General features: G+C 60.5%; 1 protein-coding gene across 2 annotated transcripts in view; it reads left to right on the plus strand.

Moving 5' to 3' along the window:
• Nucleotides 1-24,839, plus strand: part of BCR (BCR activator of RhoGEF and GTPase) — a 74,567-nt gene that overhangs the window by 47,394 nt on the left and 2,334 nt on the right. For both annotated transcript variants that reach the window (XM_075533649.1, XM_075533651.1), the window contains exons 5-22: nt 2,636-2,743; nt 7,525-7,585; nt 8,402-8,454; nt 9,091-9,231; nt 9,988-10,109; nt 11,606-11,774; nt 13,302-13,421; nt 13,646-13,721; nt 14,811-14,915; nt 15,639-15,713; nt 16,447-16,544; nt 16,987-17,118; nt 19,839-19,898; nt 20,689-20,798; nt 22,862-23,001; nt 23,208-23,342; nt 24,223-24,328; nt 24,579-24,741. In XM_075533649.1, coding sequence (XP_075389764.1) covers nt 2,636-2,743; nt 7,525-7,585; nt 8,402-8,454; nt 9,091-9,231; nt 9,988-10,109; nt 11,606-11,774; nt 13,302-13,421; nt 13,646-13,721; nt 14,811-14,915; nt 15,639-15,713; nt 16,447-16,544; nt 16,987-17,118; nt 19,839-19,898; nt 20,689-20,798; nt 22,862-23,001; nt 23,208-23,342; nt 24,223-24,328; nt 24,579-24,741 — 1,974 coding nt within the window. The remainder of the gene's footprint in view (nt 1-2,635; nt 2,744-7,524; nt 7,586-8,401; nt 8,455-9,090; nt 9,232-9,987; nt 10,110-11,605; nt 11,775-13,301; nt 13,422-13,645; nt 13,722-14,810; nt 14,916-15,638; nt 15,714-16,446; nt 16,545-16,986; nt 17,119-19,838; nt 19,899-20,688; nt 20,799-22,861; nt 23,002-23,207; nt 23,343-24,222; nt 24,329-24,578; nt 24,742-24,839) is intronic.

Consider the following 24,839-nt stretch of genomic DNA (forward strand, 5'->3'; position numbering starts at 1 on the left):
GCCAAAACAAGGCTCCGGGAATTGATGGGATGCCAACTGACATGCTTCAGCAAGCTGATGAAGGACTGGAAGCTCTTGCTCATCGATGCCAGGAAACTTGGAAGGCAGCTACTTGACCACCCGACTGGAAGAGATGCATATTTGTACACGCTCCAGAGAAAGGTGGCCCAACCGTCGTGAACATTATAGTATCATTGAGATCACATGCTAGCAACATGCTTCAGGATTGTCTTCCAACAACACTTATAACAGTGCGTTGACAGGGAGCTTCCAGAGGTTCCGTCGCATTCAGAAGAGGGCGTGGAACAAGGGATATCATTGCTGACGTCAGCTGGATCTTGGCTCGAGGATGTTTACTTGTGTGTTGACTTATGCCAAGCCCTTCGACCGTGCGGATCATAAACTGTGGATCGCTTTGGGAAGAACGGGAGTTGCAGAACACTTCAACGTGCGCACGCGGAACCTGTACTTGGGTCAGGAGGCCGTTGTGCAAACAGAGCAAGGGGATGCTGCCTGGTTTAAAATCGGGAAAGGTGTGCCTCCGCGGTGTGTCCTCTCACCGTACGGACTCAATCTGCACGCCGAGCAGATGATCAGAGAAGCCGGGTTATATGAAGAAGAAGGCGGCATCAGGATTGGAGGAAGGCTTCCTAACCGCCTGTGATGTGCAGGTGACGCGCCTGGCTGGCTGACAGTGAGAACACGACGCATTTTCTGATGAAGATCCAGGATCGCAGCAGCCTTCGGTGCGGATCACAACTCCGTGTAAACAGGGCCAGAATCCTCACAACTGGGCCGAGGGGTGGTAACACGAGGATGGAGGAAGTTGACCTCGTGAAGGATTTTTGTCTGCTGTGTCCATGCTCGTGGAAGCAGCAGCCAAGAGCTCAAACGGCGGCGCATTCGGGAACTCTGCTGCACGAGGCCTCCTTGCAGCGCTGGGAAGCACGGGTGTCACTTTGAGGATCGAGTTGTGCCTGGCCCGAACCATGGCACCTCCAAACGTCTATGGGGTTTGAACGATGGTGCTGGCAAAGAATATTAAAAGTTCCACGGACTGCCAGAAGGACAGACGGAGGAAGTACACTCAGAATGATTCTTGGAGGCAAAGGATGGGCAGGACTTCATCTCACATACTTTGGACATGTTGTCGGGAGAGACCGGTCTCTGGAGAAAGGACATCGTGCTAAGTGAAACAGCAGGGCCCCCCCACCAAAAACAGGGCCCCCCATGTGACGAAATGAATGGGCACAGTGGCCGCAGCAGTGGGCTCCACCCTAAGAGCAATTGTGAGGACGGTTCAGGGCTGGGCAGTGTCTCATTCTCTTGTGCACGGGTAACTGTGAGTCGAGACCAACTTGGTGGCAGATCACACAGCCACTGCCCTGAGGGAGGAAGACGCTGTCTGCTACCATCAAAGAGGTACGGGTATAGAAACCCAGAGGGGCAGAGAGCTAGTCTACCCTACGGCGTTGCTCTGAGTCCGGTGACACCGTGGGTTCAGAATGGGGCTGCTCCCCACAAGGTCGGCTGTTCAAACCCACCAGCTGCTCCTTGAGAGAGAGAGAGGATCCTGTCTGCACCCTTAAAGACAGACGGCCTCGGAAGTGCTATTTTGGGTCACTCTGAGTCGGAACTGGGTGGCTGCTGGGTAGCAGTGGGGTTTAGTTGGTTTGGGGTCACCGTGAGGCAGGATGAAGACCTCGCCTTGGGGCTGTGGGAGTGACACATGCAGTGGGGTGCAAAGGTGTCCTCTCATTCCTGCAGTCCCAGGCCCCTGCAGACCCCGGGGGCTGGGGGGTGCCTGGTGTGGGCAGAAGCGAAGCAAGGTTCAGGTTGTCCCGTGTGCGGTTTGGGACGTGGCTTCGACACGGTGCAGATGGTAGGACCTGTGAGCCCCTCCTGCCTTCAGCTCCCCCTCGGCTGAGCTGGGAGACACCTGGCTCTGTCACCTGGCCGTGGCCTCCTCAAGGGTGGACAGGGGGCCCAGAGGCGAGGGGGTCTGGCTGTGTAGGGAGTCTGCATGGACGCCCGAGGTGGAAGCACCTCTGGTGCGGTGACCCAGCACCTGTCCGAGTGAACCCTGCCCGCTGCGCAGCCCCGCCCTCCTGGGACCAGCCCAGACTGACCATCCATCCAGCGTTTCAGATCTCCAGGCCTTTCTTCCTAGTTCATCAGGATCAGAAAGCCCCGCCGCGGCCTGCTCAGTGTCCCAGCATGGCACAGCGGTAGTGGCTGGGAGTCTAACCCATTCTCCTGGTGGAAGGCGGCCTCCCACTGCTGGGTTAGGAAACCTGCCGGGCGGGGGGCACGGGGGTGGGTTGGGTGGGGGCCTGATACTGACAGCTTTGTCCTGGAGCTCCGCTGCTTGCTCCCAGCTGGTAGGTGGGCAGGAAGCTTAGCTTACCTGGCCAGGCGTGAGTCACCCACCCATCCTGTCATTTGGGTGGGAGAGGCGTGCTGTGAGAGGGGAGGGGCGGGCAGGTAGGAGGGAGCCCCACGTGGGAGGACACCCTACGTGGGAGGACTCTGCTACACTGGGGTCCCTGCAGGCCCCTATGCATCTGACCCAGGATGATGGGGAAGTGACCCACCCACCCCTGCTCCAGTGTGTACTGCCTCCCTCTCCCTGCAGGCCAGCCAGTTAGGCGTGTACCGGGCCTTTGTGGACAACTACAGCATCGCCATGGAGACGGCAGAGAAGTGCTGCCAGGCCAACGCTCAGTTTGCAGAAATCTCCGAGGTAAGCGCCTGGCAGATGCTCTGCGTGCCCACGCACCCAGAGAATGAGAGAACACGGATTCCAGGTCAGGGGCTGCCCCGGAAGCACTCCTCACCTGCGAGGGTGCATGTGGCAGACACTGCCTGCAGGAGCCGCCCGCCCTGCACAGGGCCTGCCAGTGATCGCTCCCTGTCATGTGGCATGGCTGAGACCATGCTGTGGGCCAGGCGTTGAGCCTGTAAGGTCAGTGGTTCAAACCCACCAGCCCCGCTCCGCTGGACAAAGACAAGGCTGCTTGCTCCTGCGGAGACTGACCGCCTGGGAGATGCGACACGGGCTCTGCACCAGGTGGCAATGGGACGGTGAGGAGAGCAGGTGGGTGGGGGTTCAGCCAGAGGAACGACCTTCACCCCTCCTGCCCCCCCTGCCCGAGCGGGCAGAGCTGCGAGAGGGCAGGTGTGCACAGGCCAGGTAACCTAGGGTGCTATTTCCCTGCCTGTGTTTAGCCAAGGTCACACCCCCCCCACACACACACACCAGAAATAAAGTCAAACCCATTGTCTTCCATCGGTGGCACCACCGGGTGGGTGCAGAGCCAACAGCACTTAGGTGGTGGTTAGGTGCTTAGCGGCCCTGTGCCAGCAGACAAAGCCCTGCCCATGCTGTGCCATCCTCACAGTGGCCCTGACGTTGGAGCCCCTCCGTCTGTCCCCTCCACTGTCCCCCTCCGTCTGGTCGAAGGTCCTCCTCTTTTTCACTGCCCCTCCCCGTGACCAAACACGACGTCCCCCTCCAGGGACTGGTCTCTCCTGACACCCAGTCTCCCCGGCCTCGCTTCTCAGGAGCCCTCTGGCCGTCCTTGCTCCAAGATGGATTTCTCTGTCCGTTGACTCGGTATTCCTCACCAGTGTCACAGTCCAAACCGCCGATTCCTCTCTGCTCTTCTTCCCTCTGGGCCCGCTTTCACGGGCATGTGCCGACACGGAAAACCCCACGGCCGGGCTGGGGTGGGTGCACCTCAGGCTCTAAAGGGATGCCCTTGCTTTTCAATGCGCTCGCGAGGTCTTGTGTGGCAGATGTGCACAGTGCAGTGCGTGCGTGGTTTCATCTCTTGACTGCTGCTTCCACGAGCATTGAGGGGGCTCCACGCAGGACGAAAACCTTGATAAGGTCAATCTATTCTCCGCATCACTTAGGTCGGTAACCCCAAACCCAAACCCACTGCCATCAAGTTCATGGTCCAGCACACAGCAACCCTGCAGGGCAGACTAGAACTGCCCCCTAAGCTTCCTTGGCTGTCAGTCTTTACAGGAGCACACTGCCTCACCTTTCCCGGGAGGAGCGGCTGGTGGGTTTGAACCCCTGACTGGCGCTGGCAGCATAACACCCAACCCTCTGAGCTTTTAGGGCTTCTTTGACATCTCGTGCACCCTCCTAATCGAGGGCCCTGGGGGGAAAGGACGCCCCGAGAGAGACAGAAATGAGTCAGCCACTTGGGCCCAGATAGGACCTCAACTGCGCCCTCCAGACTTTATCACGGGAGGTGGCCATGTCAACCGGCATCTTGCTGTCCCTGCTGGCACGGCCTTTCCCCACGGTCACAGCTGCCCTGCCACTGCCAGCCCAACTCCTCCTCAGCACATTCAATTAACAGGCGCCCCTTCCCATCCCAGACAGCTGGGGCGTTGGTGTGGAATTCCAAGCAGCTGTGACCAATTTGAGCCCTAATCCTTTAAGGCCGCCTGCAGGTCAGTCAGGTCAAGTTCAAGTCCACCTGGGATGGCTTTCTACCCAGGAGGCGGGGATCCCTGGTTGGGGGTGGGGAGGAATGTGTGCCCCCCTGCCTGCCCACATTTGAGTGGGAGTCTGGGCACCGGTGCTAGAATCTTCTGGAATGCGCTGGAATGCAAGGCCGTGAAGAGGCCTCTGTGAGTGCGTGGTGTTTGTGTCGGGTGGCATGCGCCCTCCTGCTCCACGTTTCCAAGGAGGCCGGGGAGGAATCGGCAAAGCTTCCGGAAGAGTAAGACCAGGAGTTGTCTAGAGGTGCTAGTGGGGTCGGGGCTGGGGATGGGCTCTGATGTTAGTGTGTGGGAGAGAGATACCTGGTTGATAGGTGATGGTAGTTAAGTAGATAGGTAGATTTATTGATGGATTGATCGATTGATGGATTGGGGTGACGGTTTACTGAGCGAATCCATCTCCCACTCAGCAGTTCCTGCACGTGCTGTGTGAAGACATTGACTGCGGTCCCACCGGGCACTGGGTCCTCGCTGCCCCTTCCCGCCCTCCCAGCCTTCTCTCCGGCACACTGGAACATTCTGAGCAGTGTACCCTCCCCAGGGTCACTGCCCCCATTAGACTCGGGTCTGAGAGGTCGATGCAAGTGGAGCTGGGAGGGGAGTTCCATTCCAGGCCTAAGCAGTATCTAAGGGCCTCAGTCTGGGGAGCCCCACCAGCCTCTCAGCCCAAGGAGCCTAGCCTTATGCTTGAGTTTTGCTCCACATTGTCCCCTCCTCTATGCAGGCCTCCTACTGTGCTCTCCTCCAGTGCCGCTTGCCAAGTCGCCAGGTACCGTCGAGTGCTCTCGCCTCCGGCATGTGGAGACTTGAGGCTCCTGTGGACTGGCTTTTCCCTTACGTTTGTCCCTGACCTCTCATCTTGGCTCGTCTTTCTTGAGGATCGTGGGATTCTCCCTTCCTGCAGCGGGGTGGCAACACTGTGCCATCACCTCCAATTAGTCCCACGGGCCCCATCTGCAGGCTTGTACCCCTGACATTTGGTGGGAGACACAGAGACTATGGGTAGAGGAGCCACACCCAGTCATTCCACGTCACTGCAAGTCCCCTAAGCCATCCAAGGCAAGTCACCCCAGGTGCCTTTCCACATGCTTCTGGGTCTTGCATCTGCCCCTGCCAGGTGCCCCAACTCAGATCCTAAGACAAGAGAATCGTGGTCCCCCTCAGCTCTCTCCCTCAGCGACGGGGGGCCAGGCCACTGGGAGAGGGTCCTGCCTGCCTCCTTCAGGCCCTGGTGCCTGTGGTTTGTGGACGCCTCACAGCCCAGCCCTATCTTCATGTGGCTCTTCCGTCCGTTCGGGCCTCCCTCTGGTCCTACCAGACCCTGGCCCCCGGGTTCATCATGCCCTCATGGAACCTGAGGCCACATTCACGGGCAGCAGGAGGAGGTGGCAGGCAGTGGCAGGACGTCAACCTGTCCTTTTAGGGGACACTTGGCTCAGCGGAGCGCTGGTGGCGTAGTGGTCCCATGTAGGCGGCTAACCCAAGGTTAGCAGTTTGAAACCACCAACTACTCCGAGGGCGAAAGACGGAGCTCTCTGCTCCCGTAAGAGTTACTGTCTCGGAAACCCACACAGGGCAGTTCCTCCCTGTCCTGTCGTGTCCCATGACTTAGAGTTGACTAGGTGTCAGTGAGTTTGGTTTGCGGGGTGGGGGGAGGGGGCGGTCAGTGGGAGGAGAAGACCCCCCACTGAGGCTGCCATGGTGGGCTCAGGGAGACCTGTGAGTCAGCACAGGACCTGGCATGTTTGGTTCTGTTGTGTGAATGGGTCGGAACTGACTCTGCAACGCCCAACAAGAACGACGACGATACCATCCAGAGACTGAAGAGGGCATGGCAATCTTCTTCCGCAAGGCAGCCAACCAAAGTCCCGTGGTGCCCAGCGGTGCGGCCCCGTTGAGCATGGCTTGCCGACACCCCCAGTATCCCACCTGGGCCAGTTCAACATCGAATTTTCAAAAAGAAGTTGGGGCAGGGTGCCGGTCTCCAGAGTTGAATGAGTCTGGAGGGGTGAGGGGTCAGACAGCATGCACACGTGCCCAGGGGTGGGACATGGGCTGTGCTCTGGCCAGGTGACAGCGGCACCTGCCTGCTTGGTCTGCTCGGGGGCACCGCCCCACACCGTTGGGCCCTGCTGAGGCAGACTCATTGGGAGCCCTCTGGGCGTGGGGAGGAATCAATGTGGCAGAGGCCGCCGACCTAGGCATCAAAGCAGTGTGGGGGACAGGCTCTGGAGTGGGGGCAACCTCACAGCCCGGGCCTCCCGGGATCAAATACAGTGCAACTCCACCGAGGACCCTCTCCCCAACCTTACTCTTGGTACCCCGGCCCAAACCTGCATTACCCCTCAGTTACCCCCACCCCACGGTCTGCCCTGGTCCTGGTGGGACAGGGAGCAGGAGCCAGCGTTGGCTTTGCAGGGCAGGCCCTGCCTGGCTCGGAGGGGCCTGCTGCTTGCCTCCCCCTGGCAGGCCCGGGAAGGGCCTAGGTGGCATGGCAGGGTAAGCACTGACTGTTGACCTGGATCGAGCTGGCTGTTCCAGACGTCCATATCCCCGAGGGAGAACGATGAGGCGCTCTGCCCCCATACAGATTGGCCACTTTGGAAACCCACAGGGGCTATTCCGCCCTGTCCTGCAGGGTCGCTGTGAGCGGAAATGAACTGCTCAAACTGCACTTCTGTCCAGTGGGTGAGAGGGGGGGACGCTAAGGGTTCCTGATCTCCCCCACCGTGTCAGGGACACTTCTGTGATCCCGACGAGGCGTGGGCTGACACTGAAACCCACTGCCATCCAGATTGTACACGCTCACCGCGACTAGAGCACGGAGCAGGCCTTCCTCTGGTGGGTGTCCAGAGCTGTACGCCTGTCATGCAAGCAGGGAGCCTCCTCTTTCTCTCGTGGAGCGGCTGCGGGGCTCAAACCACTGACCTTATGGTTAGCAGCCCACCTGGAACCACTGTGCCCTGGGCCTCCTGCGGACAGACGTGCTTTTTCTCCCTGTAGAATCTGAGAGCCAGGAGCAACAAGGACTCCAAGGACCAGACGACCAAGAACTCTCTGGAAAGTGAGTCCCTGTGCTGGGGGGTCGTCCAGGGGCAGCGGGGGCAGCAGAACCCACCTGTGGTCCCTAACGACCAGGGAGAAGAGGCCAGGTGGCCAGGCGTGGGTTTGCTGGGCCGACGGTGGCATCATGTCCTTCCCAGGAGCCTTGGAGGACAGCGTTACTGTCCCCGGTTTCACATGGTGCCCCGGGGGTCAATCTTGAAGTGACCCCAGATCTGGGTGGCCAGCTGGGCAGGGTCAGCACCCTTGCACCTCCCCACAGAGCAGAAACCTCTGCTTATGTGAGCGGGGAAGTTCGTGTCAACAGGGACAGTGTGACCGGCTCCGTGTGCGCCCAGGGGACAGGCACAAGCTGGCCTTGGGTTTCCCCCGTGAGGTGGGCATGGCAACTGTACCCTGTCTGGGAAATGGCACATGGGACTGTGCCCGTGCTGGGGGAATGCACGGGCCAGGCTGGCCGGCCCCCGCCTCACCAGTGAGCCGACTCCACAGACCACCAGCCCCTGCTCGGGTCCTGCTCTCAGAATCACGTGCCCACTTGTCCACAGCTCAGAACTGGAAGCAGTGAGCAGTGGCTGGCCTGTTCCCTGAGTCTCTCACCCTGCTCGTAGAGCCAGTCCCTGCCAGGGTTGCCATCCCTGTCATCCCATGTGGGCACCTGTGAGCTCCGAGGCTGGCGAGAGGAGGACCAGCGCTGACTCCTGGCAGCCCCAGAGCTGCCTGCATTTCAGCCATGCCCATGTGGGGCTCTCTGAGCACATGGGGGTGGCTGCAGATTGGGGTGTGCAGCCCCTTCACAGCTGCCATCTCTCCACAGCCCTACTGTACAAGCCCGTGGACCGGGTGACCCGCAGCACCCTCGTCCTGCACGTAAGTCACAGCCCCTGAGGATCCAGTGCTGCCCAAGTCCCTGTCACCCAGGGCTACCACTAAGACTCCCCTAGGTCTCTGCCCACCACAAACTTGGGGCTTGGAGCCAGCCTAGGGGCCAGTGTCCCCTGGTCACCTACGGGGCAGCCACTGGCAGAGAGGAACGTCCTGAAGGCAGGTATCCTGGTCCCGTGTGGACACAAGTTTTCTAGGTGGGCAGGACACGGGCAGGTGCAGTCAGGGAGGGGAGCAGCCAGCACATTCCTGGCTTCCCGTGCAGGGGACTCAAGTTCATGTCTTAGATATACAGCCACTTCTATCCATCTTTGGGGACTCGGATGTGGCCATGATGCTGAAGCTGAGCTTCCAGGGTCGGATTAGGAAGAAAGACCTGGCTGTCTCCAGGTTCCGTCCTGTTGTGCCCAGAGTCGCCATGAGCGTGGGGCGACCGCAGACCCTCATGTCCCTGGGGGTGTTGACACGCTGCTGGGGCCTCCTCTCCAGCCCAGGTGCCCTGTCGGCAGCAGTGCTGAGCACACACCGGGCAACCTAGGTCCCACTGTGTGTGGCTGTGGGTGTAGGCAGCACTGGCCCATGCGCTTCACGCTCTGACTTGACTCACTCCACCCGGGACAGGATCTGCTGAAGCACACACCACCCAGCCACCCCGACCACCCGCTGCTGCAGGACGCCCTCCGGATCTCTCAGAACTTCCTGTCCAGCATCAACGAGGAGATCACGCCCCGCCGGCAGTCCATGACCGTCAAGAAGGGCGAGGTGAGCAGGACCGGGCTCTCTAGAGAAGAGAGCCGGGACTCTCCCAGGAAGAGGGCTTTCCATCAAGGAAGCGGCTCAGGTGGTTGTAGAGGCAGGCAGGTTCTAAGGTGACTCACGTAGCTGCAGAGGCCTGTGAGCCCAGGCGTGGCAGGTGAGGCTGTAAGCTTCTGTTGTTCAGCTCCTGGAACTCACGGCTGCTGGCACTACAGCAGGCTGCTGGCTCAAGTCCAGGCAACCCGAGGTGGATGGGAGGAGCCCCCGGGCTTGCAAACCTATCCCAGAGGGGCCACTGTCCACCCCACCCACAGGGACTGGGGCAACACCTGGACCTGTTGAAGGACTTCAGACGGATGGGGGCATCTCGGGCCTTGGGGAGGCCACACTGGTGACTTGGGGCCTGGAGGTTTCTGGTTTCCACTCCTCCCCGCGCCTCCTACCACACCCCCTAGGAGGAGCCGGCTTAGAGCCTGGTATGAGTGCCCTCTGCTGGTGATGACAGGAAGTGCAGCCCTGCGTGTGGAACAAGGGGTGTCGGGGCTGCTGTGTCCTCATTAAGGTGGGCGGGGTGGGGGGGAGCGTCTGACCCTCCCCTGAGGGCCTCAGTGACCAGGCTGCCCAGACCCGGTCACCTCTGTGCAGCTCCACATGCTTGTTAAACTGAGGGGTACCAGTGGATTCCTCTCCCACTGGGGCGGGGGTGAGGGGGTTCTCCAGGAGGCTGGCTCCTTGACCCCCGCCCCTGTCCTGTGCCTGCAGCACCGGCAGCTGCTGAAGGACAGCTTCATGGTGGAGCTGGTAGAGGGGGCACGCAAGCTGCGCCACGTCTTCCTGTTCACCGACCTGCTGCTCTGTGCCAAGCTCAAGAAACAGGGTGGAGGGTGAGTGTGTGTGAACTCTGGGGGCTCAAGGACGCCCAGTTGACTTAGTACATGGAGATAAGGAGCAGTGTGAGTCCTGGCCCCGGGGCAAGGTTAATAATCTGTGTCATCAGCCTCATCGTAGCGCCATCTAGACCCCTAGCACCCACTCAAACCCCCAGCCCTATCCCCTGCCTCCCCACCCTGGCAGCTGGGTCTCAGCCTTCAGGTTATAGGGACACCGTCCATCCAGCTTCCTGAACAGGCAGGTGCCACCTGTGGGCTTGGGAAGCCCAAGGGACATCCCACCTGCAGATTCGGGGCTGGTTTCCCTCGGCCTCTTCAGGAAGCGAGCGACACACTTTGGGTCCATGCGACACCCCCCCCCCCCTGACCTGCTGGACCACCCAGCCATTGGCTGGAAGGACTCGGGGAGCTCACGGAGAGCATGACATCGTAGCCACAGCATGGCCCCAGAGCAAAAGTGTCACTTTGAGGGGCCAGGTGCGCCTGACCCCAGCCGGGGCGTCTTCGGTCGCCGCGTGGTCCTGTGAAAGCTGGACCATGAATACGAGCTTGGGAAGCACTTTAGCATCCAAGTCACGACCCTGATGGAGACTCGGGAAAGCCCCACGGACTGCCAGAACACAAACAAGCCCATCTTAGAGGAAGCACAGCCCGGGTGTGCCGTAGAGGCCGGGTTGACGAGACTTGTCCCACGTTTCGTCCCACGTACTTTGGACACATTGTCAGGAGACACCCATCCCTGGAGAAGGACATCCTGCTTGGTCAAGTGGAGGGGCAGTGACCAAGAGGCAGGCCCTTGAGGTGATGTCATGGCTCAAATCTAACAACCGTGGTGTGGATGGGGCAGGACCTGCCGAGCTTCCTTCTGCTTGTGGTACGTGGGGCGCTGCGAGCTGGCACCGACTCGGTGGCACCCACAGCAGCAGTGAGGTCCAGGAGGGCTCCACGCAGCCCTGGGGTTGACAGCCAGGTAAGCGGGGCATAAAGGGAGCCCCGTGGCACAGTGCTTACGTGTCGGGTTCCTAACGGCAAGGTCAGCAGCTCGAAACCACCAGCCTCTTCTTGGGAGAAAGCTTTCTGCGACCATTAAGAAGTGCAGTCCTGGAAACCCACAGGAGTCAGCGTCGACTCCCGTCCAGGACAGGGAGTTTGAATCTGGAAGCCGTGCGTGAAGTCCCTGGACTGGCGGTGTGAGTGCTTTGCTCCTGCTGCTAGGCTGAAGGTTGGCATTTCAGACCCACCCGGCTGTGCTGCCGAAGAAAGGCCTGGCGGTCTGCTTCCCATAGAGACGGCGCCTGGAACGCCCCCTCCCCCCCAAACAGTCCTCGGTCCCACACGGAAGCGCCATGGCTGCAGTCCCCTCAGCCGATGGGCGTGTGGGTGGATGGATGGGGGTGGTCTTGGTTTCAAACCGTGCGCCGTGGCAGGCTGTGGGGCAGAGTGGTGGGCACAGAAAGGTGGCTGGCATGACACCCACCCCCTCCCACCAGCAAAACCCAGCACTATGACTGCAAGTGGTACATCCCCCTGACGGACCTGAGCTTCCAGACGGTGGACGAGTCAGAGGCGGCGCCCAGCATCCCCCGGGTGCCCGACGAGGAGCTAGACACCATCAAGATCAAGATCTCGCAGATCAGGAGCGACATCCAGAGAGAGAAGGTACGGGTGCGCCGGGCCCGGTGCTGGCAGCCCGCTGGTGCCGCAGAGACACCACAGCAGGCAGGGACCAGGGGGTCCTGGACAGCCCCTGACGATGACCCTGATGGATAGGCCACCCGCTCCGTGAGGGCTGCCCCAGGCTGACCCCTCAGTGATCTCAGAGATGGAAAAGGGGCTGCCAACCTGGGGGTCGGTGGTTTGATCCCAGCCGTGGCTCCCTGGAAGAGAGAGGAGGCCGTCTGCGCCCGTGAATGTTCACGGCCTCGGTGACCTGACAGGGCAGTTCTGCTCTCCTCCAAGGCCCCGATGAGTCGGAATCGACTCGACAGCAGCGGGTTTGGGTCAAGCATTGGGCTCCTATGCCAAAGGTCAGCAGTTCTACCTGCCAGCCCCTCCGTGGTCTGACCCCGCGCAGACCCAGGGCCCCGAAACCCTCGGGCAGTTGTGCGCAGTCTGATGGGCGCACGGAGTTGGGGTCTATTTGAGGACAGTGAGTTTATTGCAGGTCGGCGATTCCTCCTTAAAGCTGCTTGAGGTGCTCTAGTGGCACACTGGGTTAAGTGCTAGCATGGGCTGTTAACCAGAAGTTCAGAGGGTTCAAACCCACCAGCCACTCCTCTGGACAAAGCTGAGGCTTCCTGCCCCCATAAACACCAACAGCCTCGAAGCCCCCAGGGGCGGTTCTGCAGCAACGGTAGGGGTAGAAACAGTCGGGCTGAGCCTTGGGTCCAAAGATGCCAACCAGGGGGCACAGGCCAGGTGGGCCTTGCCTGTGGGCACCTCCCAGCCCAGCCCCTACCCAGCATGTTTGACAGAATGGGGTGCCCGCATAACCAGACTCACTCTCTCACCGCCATCAAACCAATGCCTATCACGGCGACCCCTAGGACAGGGTAGAACTGCCCCTGTGAGTTTCAGAGCCCTGTCTTTCTCCCTCAGTGCAGCAGTGGTTTCGAACAGCTGACCTTGTGGTTAGCAGCCCAATGTGTAACCACTAGGTCACCGTGGCTGCTTCTGACCAGACCAGGGACCCCAGACAGAGAGTGAGCTTGGGCTTGTTCACGCCTCCGTCTGAAACCACCCTGAACCATTAGGCCTATATGTGTGCTGCATCTCAGGTCCTGGACGTGGTGGGCGGCCAGCTTCCTGCCCCTGCCGAGCTCATCTGTGTCAGTCCCTCTGGCCCTGGTGTTGGAGACAGGCCCACCTGGTGGCCAACCACAGGGTCCTCTTCCCAGCATGCAGTGGTGCCAGGGATGATCTGGTTCATGCTGGGCGTCCCTCAGGGAGGCTGTCAGGCAGCTCCAGGCCCCAGCGACCCCAGGTGTGGTCAGAATAATGGAGCTGGGCCTAGGTGAGCAGAGTGCCCACCCAGAAGCTCCTCTGAAGAGAGGTCTGGCAGAACCCCCCCCCCCGGGCATCTGGAGGGTTGTGATTTGTAGCTGCATCGCACGCCCTGCAGGCTGGGCATCTGCGGGAGGAGGGGCGTGGGGAGCCTAACCTCCCGTCCCTGCCCCTGCCCCCCAGCGAGCCAACAAGGGTAGCAAAGCCATGGAGAGGCTGAGGAAGAAGCTGTCAGAGCAGGAGTCTCTGCTGCTGCTCATGTCACCCAACATGGCCTTCAGGGTGCACAGTCGGCATGGCAAGGTGAGCACCGTGCACCACGTGCTTGCGTGTCTTGGGGGGGTGTTGTCTGTGTGTGACACATATGTATGTCTGTGTGACATGTGTATGTGCAGGAGTCTGTGCGTCAACTGTGTTTAGGTGTCTGTGTGTACGAGTGTGTGTCTGGGAAGCGTGTGTGTGTGGTGGGGCCGCATGTCCCCTCCCCTGGGGTGGGTGACGAGCCCCCCCTGTGCCCCCGCCTGCAGAGCTACACCTTCCTCATCTCGTCCGACTACGAGCGTGCCGAGTGGAGGGAGAATATCCGGGAGCAGCAGAAGAAGTGTGAGTGCTGGCGGGACCTCAACTGGCCTGTATTTGGTGGCCAGTGGGAACCCTCAATCCCGCGGGATCTAGCATGGAGGCTTCCCTCAGACTAGTGGGGGGCTGCTGTCATCAGAGACCCATGGGCCACTCCTGGTCTTCCAAGCCCCCTCTGTTCTGGGGCTCCAGGACACAGCTCACTCCTCTCCCTGTGCTACACAGCACCCCCTCCATTGTCCCCCACCTGTGTCCACTCAGCTGGGCTCCATTCTCTGTCCTTGGCCCACTCAGCATCTCACTGATTCTGTAGAGATGCACCAGGGTGAAGGGTGGACCCCCAGCCCTGTCCATAAACAGATCTGAGGGTGTGATACAGAGGTCCCTTGGTCCACGGGCAGTGGCTGCTCGGTCCACATCTGTGCAATGATAGAGAACAGGTGGACCTGCCTCCCTGCTGCCCTCCCAGGGTGGCCTGTATGAGCCCTCGGCCCTGTGAAGCCGCATGCATCCGTGGTTTGCAGGTCACTGTGCACAGTGCACGGACACTAGGCTGGCCACCGCCCCTGGCCTGGGCTCCCTCGGGACACGGGCAGTCAGTATTGATCAGACTCAGGGCCTGCTCCCTGTGGTCTGGCTGCCGGAGCCCCAGCCCTGCTTGCCGTCTACCCAGGTTCTGTCACAGTGAGGGCTCCCAGGGCCCCGACCAAGCCCTTTCCTTTTTGATGGAGGTGCAGTGGCTCATGTGCTGGGCTGCTCACTGCAAGGTCAACAGTTCAAACCCCACAGCTGCTCCAGAGGAGGAAAATGAGGCAGCTCCCCCCGTAATGATCCAATTCCAGAAACCCAAAGGAGCAGCTCCGGTCTGCCCTAGAGGCCTGTTGGGCGTTGGAATCAGCCCAGAGCAATGGGCTTGGTTTGGGTTTTGACTCCCTGATGGAATAGGAGGCCCACATGGGCAGAGAAGGCTCAGAGCTTCCTCTCTTACAAAACCTCCGAGGCCAGCCGGGCTGGGGGAAGGCCTGCTGTGCCTGGCCAGGCCTCGCACTGCAGGGACCTGGGGCTCAAGGGCGGGGAGGGTCACGGACTGTGTGTCTCTGTGTCCACCCTCAGGCTTCAAAAGCTTCTCTCTGACCTCGGTGGAGCTGCAGATGCTGACCAACTCCTGCGTCAAGCTGCAGACTGTCCACAACATTCCATTGACCATCAACAAGGAAGGTGGGTCGTCTCCCTGCGGGCGGGTGGAGGCCTCTCAGGACCGGGGGTGCATGCTGCCCGCCCACCTCACCAGCCCTGCGACAGAGAGCTCTCGCCGAGAGCCAGCACTGGGCATGGGGGGGTGTCACTGTGTTCCCAGTCCTGAGGCTTGCAAGCCTGCTCAGCCCCTCGGACTGGTGCACCTGCTGCCCCTGCCTCGGCTGGCCCCCAACCCCTTGTCCAAGAGACTCGTCCAGCTCCACAGCTTCACACAGGCCGAAGGTCACTGTCACTCACGGGCATCTACTCTCAGACACACACACACACACACACACACACACGTATATTCAGTCTGCAGGTATATACTTGAACACAGATGCACACACACGCCAAGCACACACGGGTATGTGCTCATATACGCACACACGTGCATACACAGGTGTATGCTTATGAATATGCATATACACACTCCAGCACACACAGGTATAGGCTGGTACGTGAATCTGCTCGTGCACACACTGGTGTACACGGTGCACATGCACACTTACATACCATCCATGCCCCACTGTGACACCTGCCCCTCCTGCCTTCAGGGGCTCATTGCACTTAATCTTGACTTTACTGGCTCCGTTTGGGTCCACAGACTTGCCTTTCCCGGCAATGGACCCTTTGAGGGACTTGGGAGAAAAGCCAGTGGCTCCCCCACCCTGCCCCCACCATCCTCACCTCTCTGATCTCTCACAGATGATGAGTCACCGGGGCTCTATGGCTTCTTGAATGTCATCGTTCACTCGGCCACTGGATTTAAGCAGAGCTCCAGTAAGCAGCTGGTGGCCGGTGGGGTGGGGTGGGGGGCAGGGAACAAGGGGGCCTGTGAACCAGAGACACTGATGCTCGGATTCCCGAGGGAGCCTTGGACCCCCACTACCTGTGGGATTGTCTTCCCAGAGCGGACACTGCCCCTTCCAGCAGCGGGCTCCTGCCCTTCAAGCTGGCTGGCTGCCCCCTGCAGGTGGGCCTCGTAATTGCAGGGCGGCTGGTAGAGAAATGAAACCCAGCTTGGAGAGTGCCAGGCTCTGCAGGGTTTCCGCGTGGCTTGTGTTGGGGCTGCCATGTGCCATCGGGCCCGTTCCGACTCAGAGCAGCCCTGTAGGACAGAGCAGAGCTGACCCCCAACCCAGGGTTTCCGAGGTGGGTCGGTCTTTACAGGAGCAGACAGCCTCATCTTTGTCACTCAGAGTGGCTGGTGGATTGGAACCTTGGACCTTTTGGATAACAGCGCAGTGCTTAACCACTGGGTGTCCGCTCAGGTCCAGACCTCCTGTCCCAAGGCCAAGGCAGCCTGGCCGTGGGACCCTCCCATTATTGCTGGTCCTCCTCTGTGCCCATTGTCCCCAGCAAGCTTGGCCACATAGCCCCCTCTTAGGCTTGTGCAGGCGCTTTTGCTGTTTTTTCCCGTCCTGAAGTTTGAAGTAGCCCCTGCCTCGCCCCTCAAGCAGACTCGAGTATGTGGGGCATCCACTCACCCGCCCCTCTTGCCCGCCACCCACAGGTCTGTACTGCACGCTGGAGGTGGACTCCTTCGGCTACTTCGTGAACAAAGCCAAGACCCGGGTCTACAGGGACACGGCTGAGCCAAACTGGAACGAGGTAAGGGCACATGGCTGTGGAAGCCACCGTGTCTACAAGCCTGCGTGTCCCAGGTGCCTTCATGGTTTTCTGTGGGGCCTCCCTCAGACGCATGCTGTGGCCCTCTCTGTTCCTGGAGGCTCGCCCTCTGGGAGCTGGGTGTGGGGAGGATGACAGGGCTGGCCCCTGCCCGCCCCAGGCCTTGTGTGTGTGTGGAGGGGGTGACAGGTATGATGCCCCACCTGGGTGTGACAGGTGGCCTTGCTGTGCACACAAGTTCTCCAGGGCGGGCCTAAGTGTCCCTGCCTGGTCTCCCTCTGACCCCCTCCCACCTCCGTTCGGGTGGAGCTGAGGGCCTGCTTGCAGGGACCGTCCTCTGAGGCGCCGATGTCTGGGGCCCGGGGAGGGCCTCCCGGGGCAGCAGGGCGGGTTCACTGCCTGACCCCTGCCATCGGGGCCGCAGGAGTTTGAGATCGATCTCGAAGGCTCGCAGACCCTGCGCATCCTGTGCTACGAGAAATGCTACCAGCGGGCCAAGCTGGCCAAGGAGGACGGCGAGAGCACGGACCGCATGATGGGGAAGGGCCAGGTCCAGGTGAGACGCGCCCACCGGTGCTCTGGCCCCTCCCACGCGCCACAGCACACAGCTGAGTTTCAGAGGGGACTTGAGCGGGGGGCCTGGGCTTCACAAATCCGTTTCCCCCACACCCTGGGGGACGTGGTAGTGCCTGGTAGTACTAGTTATTCCTCTCCACTTCCTGTCCCGGAGCCTGCCTACGTGTGCCCCCAGATCCCAGAAACTGCGCGGCACAGCTGTTTCCCAGGGTGGATGCCACATGCTCTGTCCGCAGAGGGCTGAGCGCCCATGAGGGAGAGGAACCCACATCCACAGGGACCCCTCCGTCCCACCTACCCAGCAGAGCCGACACTCCCACCCGCTCCCTGCTCGGCCCCCACAGTTTTCACTCTGCAGGACCACATAGGCCTGGCCACACCCTTCCAGTGGGGATAGATACCCAAACCCGATGGGGCCCACGCAGTTCTACTCTGGAACTGTGGCCTTACCAGGAAACCCAGCTGACCCGACGGCAGTGGTTTTGGGGGGTGACTTGGACCAGTGGGACCTGGGGTTACTTACCCCACAGCCCCCAACGAAAGGGCTTTTCCCAGGCCCACTTGGGAGGAGGGGTCCAGTCCCCCACTAGAGGGGAGACCTTGGAGAACAGGGCTGGCCTGGAAGGGCAGAGAGCAAGATTCCTTTTGGAATGATCCACAGGCCAACTGGCAGTGTGGGGTGGCGGGGCCTCAGCCTTGCGGTCACACTGTGCCAAGGAGCAGGGATGGGTGGGTTGGGCCACTGAGGTCAACAGGCCACCAGACAGCCTCATGCCCTCACCCTAGGTAAGACCAGCACAGCCTAGGTGGAGGGGCTGTGCCGTGGACATGCCCCCATAGGCTGGGCCTGCAGTCCAAGGACTCGGCAGGGGGTGCAGGTCTCATGAGATCATCCTGGGGGGTACAGACTCCTCTCCACTCGTGTCTCCAGGGTCTCTGCTATCACCAGCCCAATGGGGAAAAAGACCTGTGAGACAGGGACAGCCTTATGAAGGGTCCCAGCGGGGCCGGTTGGGCTCAAGTCACACACTGGCCGTGGCCCCACCTCAGGCCAGGGTGTCCCTCACACATGCCTCTCGGGGTGCTCGCCGAGTGCTCGTTCATAGGCCCCTCTTTTCCTTGCTTTTCTTCTCTCTGTGACTCAGGTGAGCGGTCAGGGCACTGCCGGTCAGTCTCCCATTCAGCAGCTCAGACTCTCCACCACCGTGTCCTCCCTACTCCCTGTTTCCATTCCTCCTCTTTCCTGGCCCTTCTGAACTTTGACCTTGGGCAGAGCCGCCCTTCCAATGGACGGCAGGCAGTTGATTATTCTCAGAGGCCCCCCCTCCCTGGTGTCATTGTCTCCTTACAGGTCTGTCTGTCTAGAGGAAAATCGACCCACAGGGTGAGCTCAGGTGCAGCCCTGAACGGTGGCCAAGACCAGGTCTCAGGAGCCAGACCTTTCTTTTTACAGGGGCCCCAGTGGCCTAGTGGCTTCTTGTTGGGCTGTTCACCACACAGTCAGCAGTTCGAAACCACTAGCTGCTCTGGGGAGAAAGACAAGGCTTTCTCCTGTAAGGAGTGACCTCAGAAACCCACAGGGGCAGTTCCGGCCTGTCCTAGAGGATCACTGTGAGTGGGCATCGACTCGATGGCAGTACGCTGCGTGGCCTTGAGCCTCCAGCCTTTGGCTGCGCGGCTGAGCTGGGTCACCGCCTGCACCCGGCCATCCCCACCCACAGCTTCCCCACTGCAGACACTGGCAGTGACAGAAGACCGGTGTGGGCAGACGTCTCTGGCCGGGTCCACATGCTCATGGTGCCTTCATGTACAGCGGAGCAATTCACAGCCAGGGTCCTGTCTGCCCCCCACCTGGGGGTCCCGGGGAGGGGGGAACCCACACCGCTGTTGTGGCCATCGAGTTGACTGACCTTCGTCTCGTGTCCACTGGCCCGGCCACACTGCTGGGGGTCTTGCCTCTCTGTCGGCGCGTCTTCCCCGGGGACACCGAACTCAGGCCAGAGAAGTGTCTTAAGACTCAGTTCGCTCTGCTGGCGTGGCCCTGCCAGTCCGTGGGCATTTTGCTTGTTTGTCTATGTGGCCAAGGGCAGTATTTCAGATGCGTTGTATCTGCTTTAGTCTCCCTTCACCATCCAGTACTCAAGTGGACCACACACATAAAAGGCCTGGGCCTGGGCACCTGGCTCGTCACAATTGTGCAGGTGACACTGGATAACATACCAGGCAGGCAGGCGGTTGGGGAAGCACCCTCAGGGGGGGGGTGGGCATTAGAGGGGCTGCAGGTACCCCCCATCTCCCTCGGCTAGACTCCCGCCACCCAGCAGCTCTGAGCCAGCCAGGAGCCCCTCCTGGGCGAGTCCCCTGTGCATCCCCGGAAGTTGCCACTGCGATTGAGTCCCTGCCAGTGTCATTGGAGTGGACTACTCCTTTATTCTGCAGTCCCATGTGGGGCTTGCTTGGGGCAGTGGGAGGTGGGCAGTGGACACCATTGGCTCCCAGCAGGAAGAGACAGGGGCGCCATGCAAGCCTGGCCCTCGGGGGCAGGTAGGGCGCTTCCTTTCCCAGCTGGCTGCCGTCCACACAGCACAAGAGCCCCCTAGCTTCCAGGTAGAGGTGCTGACACAAGTCCTAGGAGTGAGCACTTTGCCCTGGGGACCCCCGGCATCCTGAGGCATCTACTGACCAGCCCCTTTGTTGCAGCTGGAGCCCCAGGCGCTGCAGGAGAAAGACTGGCAGAAAACTGTGATCGTCATGAACGGGGTATGTGGTCACGCCCTGGGGGTGAACCTGGGCTGGTGGGCCCTGACATGGGTCCTGAGATCTGCCTATAGAGACCAAGCCCCCAAGGATGCCTGGTCCTCCCCCAGAAAGTTAGACCTTTATAAAAGCAGCAAGAGACATGAGGAGATTCGACTGACAGGATTCACGAGGGGGACATGCCAGTGAGACACAGAGTTACTTGAGGGGACCAGCTCAGGTGACACATGCTGGGCAGGCAAGCCCCCTGTGTGTCAACCAGGTGACAGGAAGGAGGGGTAGGAAGCGAGGAAGGACATGAGATCTCACTCAGTGCCCTGCTGTAAGGCGACTGCACTGTATTGCCATAGAGTACGTTTTTTTGTAAGGTGATTACAATGTATCCACATTACGTGACATTATATCAGGTTAGGGACGTGGGTTACATTGCATCGTATCCTGTGACATTATGGAAGATGATTGCATCACATCACATGAGCTGGCACTGGGGAATGCGATTACATTATACAGCAAACCACTGACAACCACCGCCCGGCCAAGCTGGCGTCTGAAAGTAACCCTCACCACGGGTTTTTGTTATGATAATCTCCATACTTTTGCTTTCTTGTTTGTTTGTTTTTTAATTAAGAGAGAAAGATGGGGTTGTGGGGATGTCCCACAGAAGCCAGGTCTCACACCACCCCAGGCAGGCTGGTACTAACCGTGCCGGCCCACCCGCCACCCCCTCTGCCCCGGGGCACCAGGCTCCAGGCTAGCGGGCGAGTGTGTGAGCCCAGCCCTTCTCTCCCTGCAGATTGAAGTGAAACTCTCCATGAAGTTCACCAGCCGGGAGTTCAGCTTGAAGAGGATGCCGTCTCGCAAGCAGACGGGTGTCTTTGGGGTCAAGATTGCAGTAGTCACCAAGTGAGTGGTGGGCAGGGATGGGCCCACACCTTTGGCCTTGTTTCCTGAAGGCGCCCACCCAGGGGCCCAATTCTGTGGCTGCCATGTGGGGTTGGGGGGGTCTGACAGGACACCCCTTCCGTGCTCAATAGTAACTCTTCCTCAGCTGGCTGGGGGTGAGACAGCACGTTCATTCTGCCTTCCGAGCCTGCAGGGACCCCCACATGAGCCCCCTGCCCCCTTTGTTCTGTATCAGAGACACCTGGCTGCTTCCTCTGTTTCAGGGTGCCAAAGAGAACCCAATCTGAAATAGAATTTAAAGAGAATATTTATTAAGTCCCACAGGGCCAAAGAGAACACAGAAACAGACTCCTGCCTGCGTGAGGGGGGGCCATCAGCACAAGGTCAGAAGGGAGCCCCAGAATTCAGTCAGGCTGCTGGTTACCTAAGGCTCGGAACCAAGGGAACGGTCACAAAGGCATGCTTGGTGGCAGTTCAGGCCATCTCCCTTACAGGTGGGACTACAGGGGCAGGAACCCGGGCCATGATTGGGACACGTATATTGCAGATAGAAGATCTTACAAGATTGGTCCAGGGCCTCTGACCAAGGCAGTTAGGGCGAGACTGATAGGGCCTGACTCCTGATTATGTGGCCCCCGGATTGGTGACCTCCTTCAAGAACACACCTAGGCAAGCCCCTAAGAGAGAGTCTGCCTGCCCCTGCCCGGGCTGACTGGAGAGGGGTGGAGACAGTCCACCTTCCAGTGCATTCTGCCCGAGGGCAAGGTTACCATACAGCCTTGATCAGTGCTCACAGGGACTGCCAAGGAGCTTGATCTGTGTGGGGAGCTTGCGGGTGGATGTTGAGCTGTCTAAACAGCCCTTTGTAAACTGCGGGGTTCAGAATTTAAGCCCCTGTGAGGCTCGGGCCACAAACAGCGAGCACTTGGTCAGCTGCTCCCTCGAATGTGACCAAACTAAAGGGCAGCTGGGGAAGCCGATCTGTGCTCCCACGAAAGCTGGGGGCTCCTGCGTGCCCCGTGCGGGGCTGCTCATGGCAAGGTCAGCAGAGTAAGCCCAGCACAGGAGAAAGGCGGCTGTCTGCTCCATAAAGCCCGGGAGCAGGGCCGTACCGCTCCGTTTCGTGAGGTTCCTGAGAGCTGTAAACAACCCCACGGCAGTGCGTTTTGGGGGGGAAGGGAGCTGGACTCGCTGACAGTGCAGGCAGTTAACATGCTTGGCTGCTCACAGAAAGGACCTGCCTTGGAAGAAAGGCACTGACGCCTCCTCCTGAAACCCAGGCATTGAACCCCTCAGCACAGCTGTACTGTCACACACACACACACACACACACACACACACACACACACACACCACCCCACCCCACCCGGAGTCACGGCCAGCAGTGGGAACTGCACAGGGACTGCTTCCTGGGCGGCCTGTGGGGTCAGGCCATCACTGGGCACTTGCTGGGTGCCTGCTATATTTGGGGCTCAGGTACCTCTCTAGGAGGCTGAGCCTTGCCTCCTGCACAGGGCCCTGCCCCAAATCCTGACCTGGACACCAGCCTATTTCCCAGGATGCCAAGCTGCCATCCACGGCCCGGAGCCCGGGGTTCTAACTGGGCTTCCAGTGGATCATCTGACTTAGGAAAACCTCCTGGCCTGAGACGGCATGTAACTGGCCCCAGGCAGCCCTGGGACCCACCGTGACAACCCCCTCCCCCGCAACCCCAGGTCCCCCCTTGTATCAGCAAACTGTTTTGAGCCGGTCTCTGAGAAGACTACCAGGCCTCTCTTCCAAGGTGTCACGGTGGATTTGAACTCCCTGCCTCAGAGTCACGGGGATTCTCAGCTCTGGGAAAGGCCCCATTGAGACACCCCCCCGCCCCCCCCCGAAGCACAAAACCAAGCCCACTGCTGCCGCAGGGTTCCGACCCAGAGACCGTCAGCCCCTGGTTTCTGAGTCAGCCTCATCTTCTTGGGAGAGCAGCTGTGGGGTTTAGGCTGCTGGCTGCGGTTAGGTGCTCCAGCAGGGCAGGCAGGGGTGCGGGTGTCCCTGGGTGACGGAGGGCATCCCTGCAGGAGAGAGCGGTCCAAGGTGCCCTACATCGTGCGGCAGTGCGTGGAGGAGATTGAGCGCCGGGGCATGGAGGAGGTGGGCATCTACCGCGTGTCAGGCGTGGCCACGGACATCCAGGCGCTGAAGGCGGCCTTTGACGTCAGTGAGTGTGGGTCCTGCGTACTGGGGGGCAGGGGCATAACAGCTGGGCCCTCGGGTGCTGGGTTAGCCCCTACAGGGAACAAGTCATCTGGGCGTCCCCATCTCCGGGGTTGGGGTGAGGGGCTGGGGTGGGGTGATAGAGACTGGAAAGGGGGCAGCTTCTGGGGAGGGGCTGCTTTGGGCTGAGCCCTGCCCCCCGCCCCCCAGATAATAAGGACGTGTCGGTGATGATGAGCGAGATGGACGTCAACGCCATCGCCGGCACACTCAAGCTCTACTTCCGTGAGCTGCCCGAACCCCTCTTTACAGACGAGCTCTACCCCAACTTCACCGAGGGCATCGGTGAGCACACCGCCCGCCCAGGGCCGTCTCCCCCTGTGCCCCCCTACCCTCCTGCTTCCCCTGCCCACTCCCCCACACACCCCCAGGCTGCCCCCCATCTGCGTCTGCCTGCCGGCCCTCCTCCCTGCCTGTGACCCCCTGCCTGCCCTTCCCCTGCTCCCAGGCTGTCCCTGTCTACTACCCCTTCCCCCCCAGCTGCTGCTGTCTGCAGGGCCACCCTCCCACATGGTAGGGGCCCCAGACGAAAGGCAGGCCTCCTCAGGCCAAGGCTGACTGCAGAGCCCACCCCGGTGCCCCACCCAGCATTCAGGCTTCCCAGCTATGGGGTGTCTCTGGGACTTGAGGCAGTGGGTGGGGGCCTTGTCAGTCCTGTGGGGGATGGGGTGAGTGTTGACTGCCCTCACTCTGCTCGTCCTGCCATGAGTCTGGGAGGAAGCCCACTGCCATCAGCCGATTCCCATGTAGGGTTTCCCAGACTGTCCGTTTTACGCAAACAGGCTGCCTCGCCTTTCTTCCTCAGAGCGGCAGGTGGGTTTGAACCCGCCACCTTGGGCTAGCACCTAGTGCTGACCCTGCAGGGCCACCACTGCTGGTAATCTGAATGCTCCTCTGCAACCTAGTCTCCATCCCGGCACCAGCAGCCTCCCCTGACAATGGGTAGGGGCTGTCCCTGAGGGGGACCAACAGGCAACCAAACTGGGGGTCCCCTGAGTGGGAGGCCAGAATTTCACCTCTGACTCCTCGAGGAAGGAGGCAGACCACCCAGGTGGCCACCCCCTCCCTGGGCAGGTGTGCAGATGGAGCAGGCCCGCTCCTGCCCTCCCACACTCGAGCAAGCCAGGTGTGTGATCTGTCCCCCTCCACACCCCCGTCTCCACAGCCCTCTCTGACCCTGTGGCAAAGGAGAGCTGCATGGTGAACCTGCTGCTGTCGCTCCCAGAGGCCAACCTGCTCACCTTCCTGTGCCTCCTGGGCCACCTCAAAAGGTAGCTTGTGTTCCATGGTGCCATGTGTGGGTGAAGCACCGACAAACCTGTGGGAAAACCAACAACAGGAGTTTCCCATCATTAAAAGGGAAAAAGGCTGCTCGGGCGGAGCCTGGGCATCCTTTCCCCGCCCCCGGCCAGGTGCTTTTCCTCCTGAGTCCGGGGTCCACTAGGAACCCGGGATCCTCGTCGGCATGGCTGTGTGTGGCAGGAAGGGGGCAATCACAGCTGCTGCTCATGTTCCCTGTAGGGTGGCCGAGAAGGAGACCGTGAACAAGATGTCGCTACACAACCTGGCCACCGTCTTTGGCCCCACTCTACTCCGGCCCTCAGAGAAGGAGAGCAAGGTCCCCGTCACGCCGGGCCAGCCCATCTCCATGAGCGACAGCTGGTCCCTGGAGGTCATGTCTCAGGTGCGCCTACCCACTCACTGCACCGACACTGGGTTTGCAGGGATGGGGGAGGGGGGCGACCATCATGCCTTGCACCCTCAGCTAGACGATGGCCCTGG

The sequence above is a fragment of the Tenrec ecaudatus genome, chromosome 16, assembly GCF_050624435.1.
Source record: "Tenrec ecaudatus isolate mTenEca1 chromosome 16, mTenEca1.hap1, whole genome shotgun sequence".
Classification (NCBI taxonomy): Eukaryota; Metazoa; Chordata; class Mammalia; order Afrosoricida; family Tenrecidae; genus Tenrec; species Tenrec ecaudatus.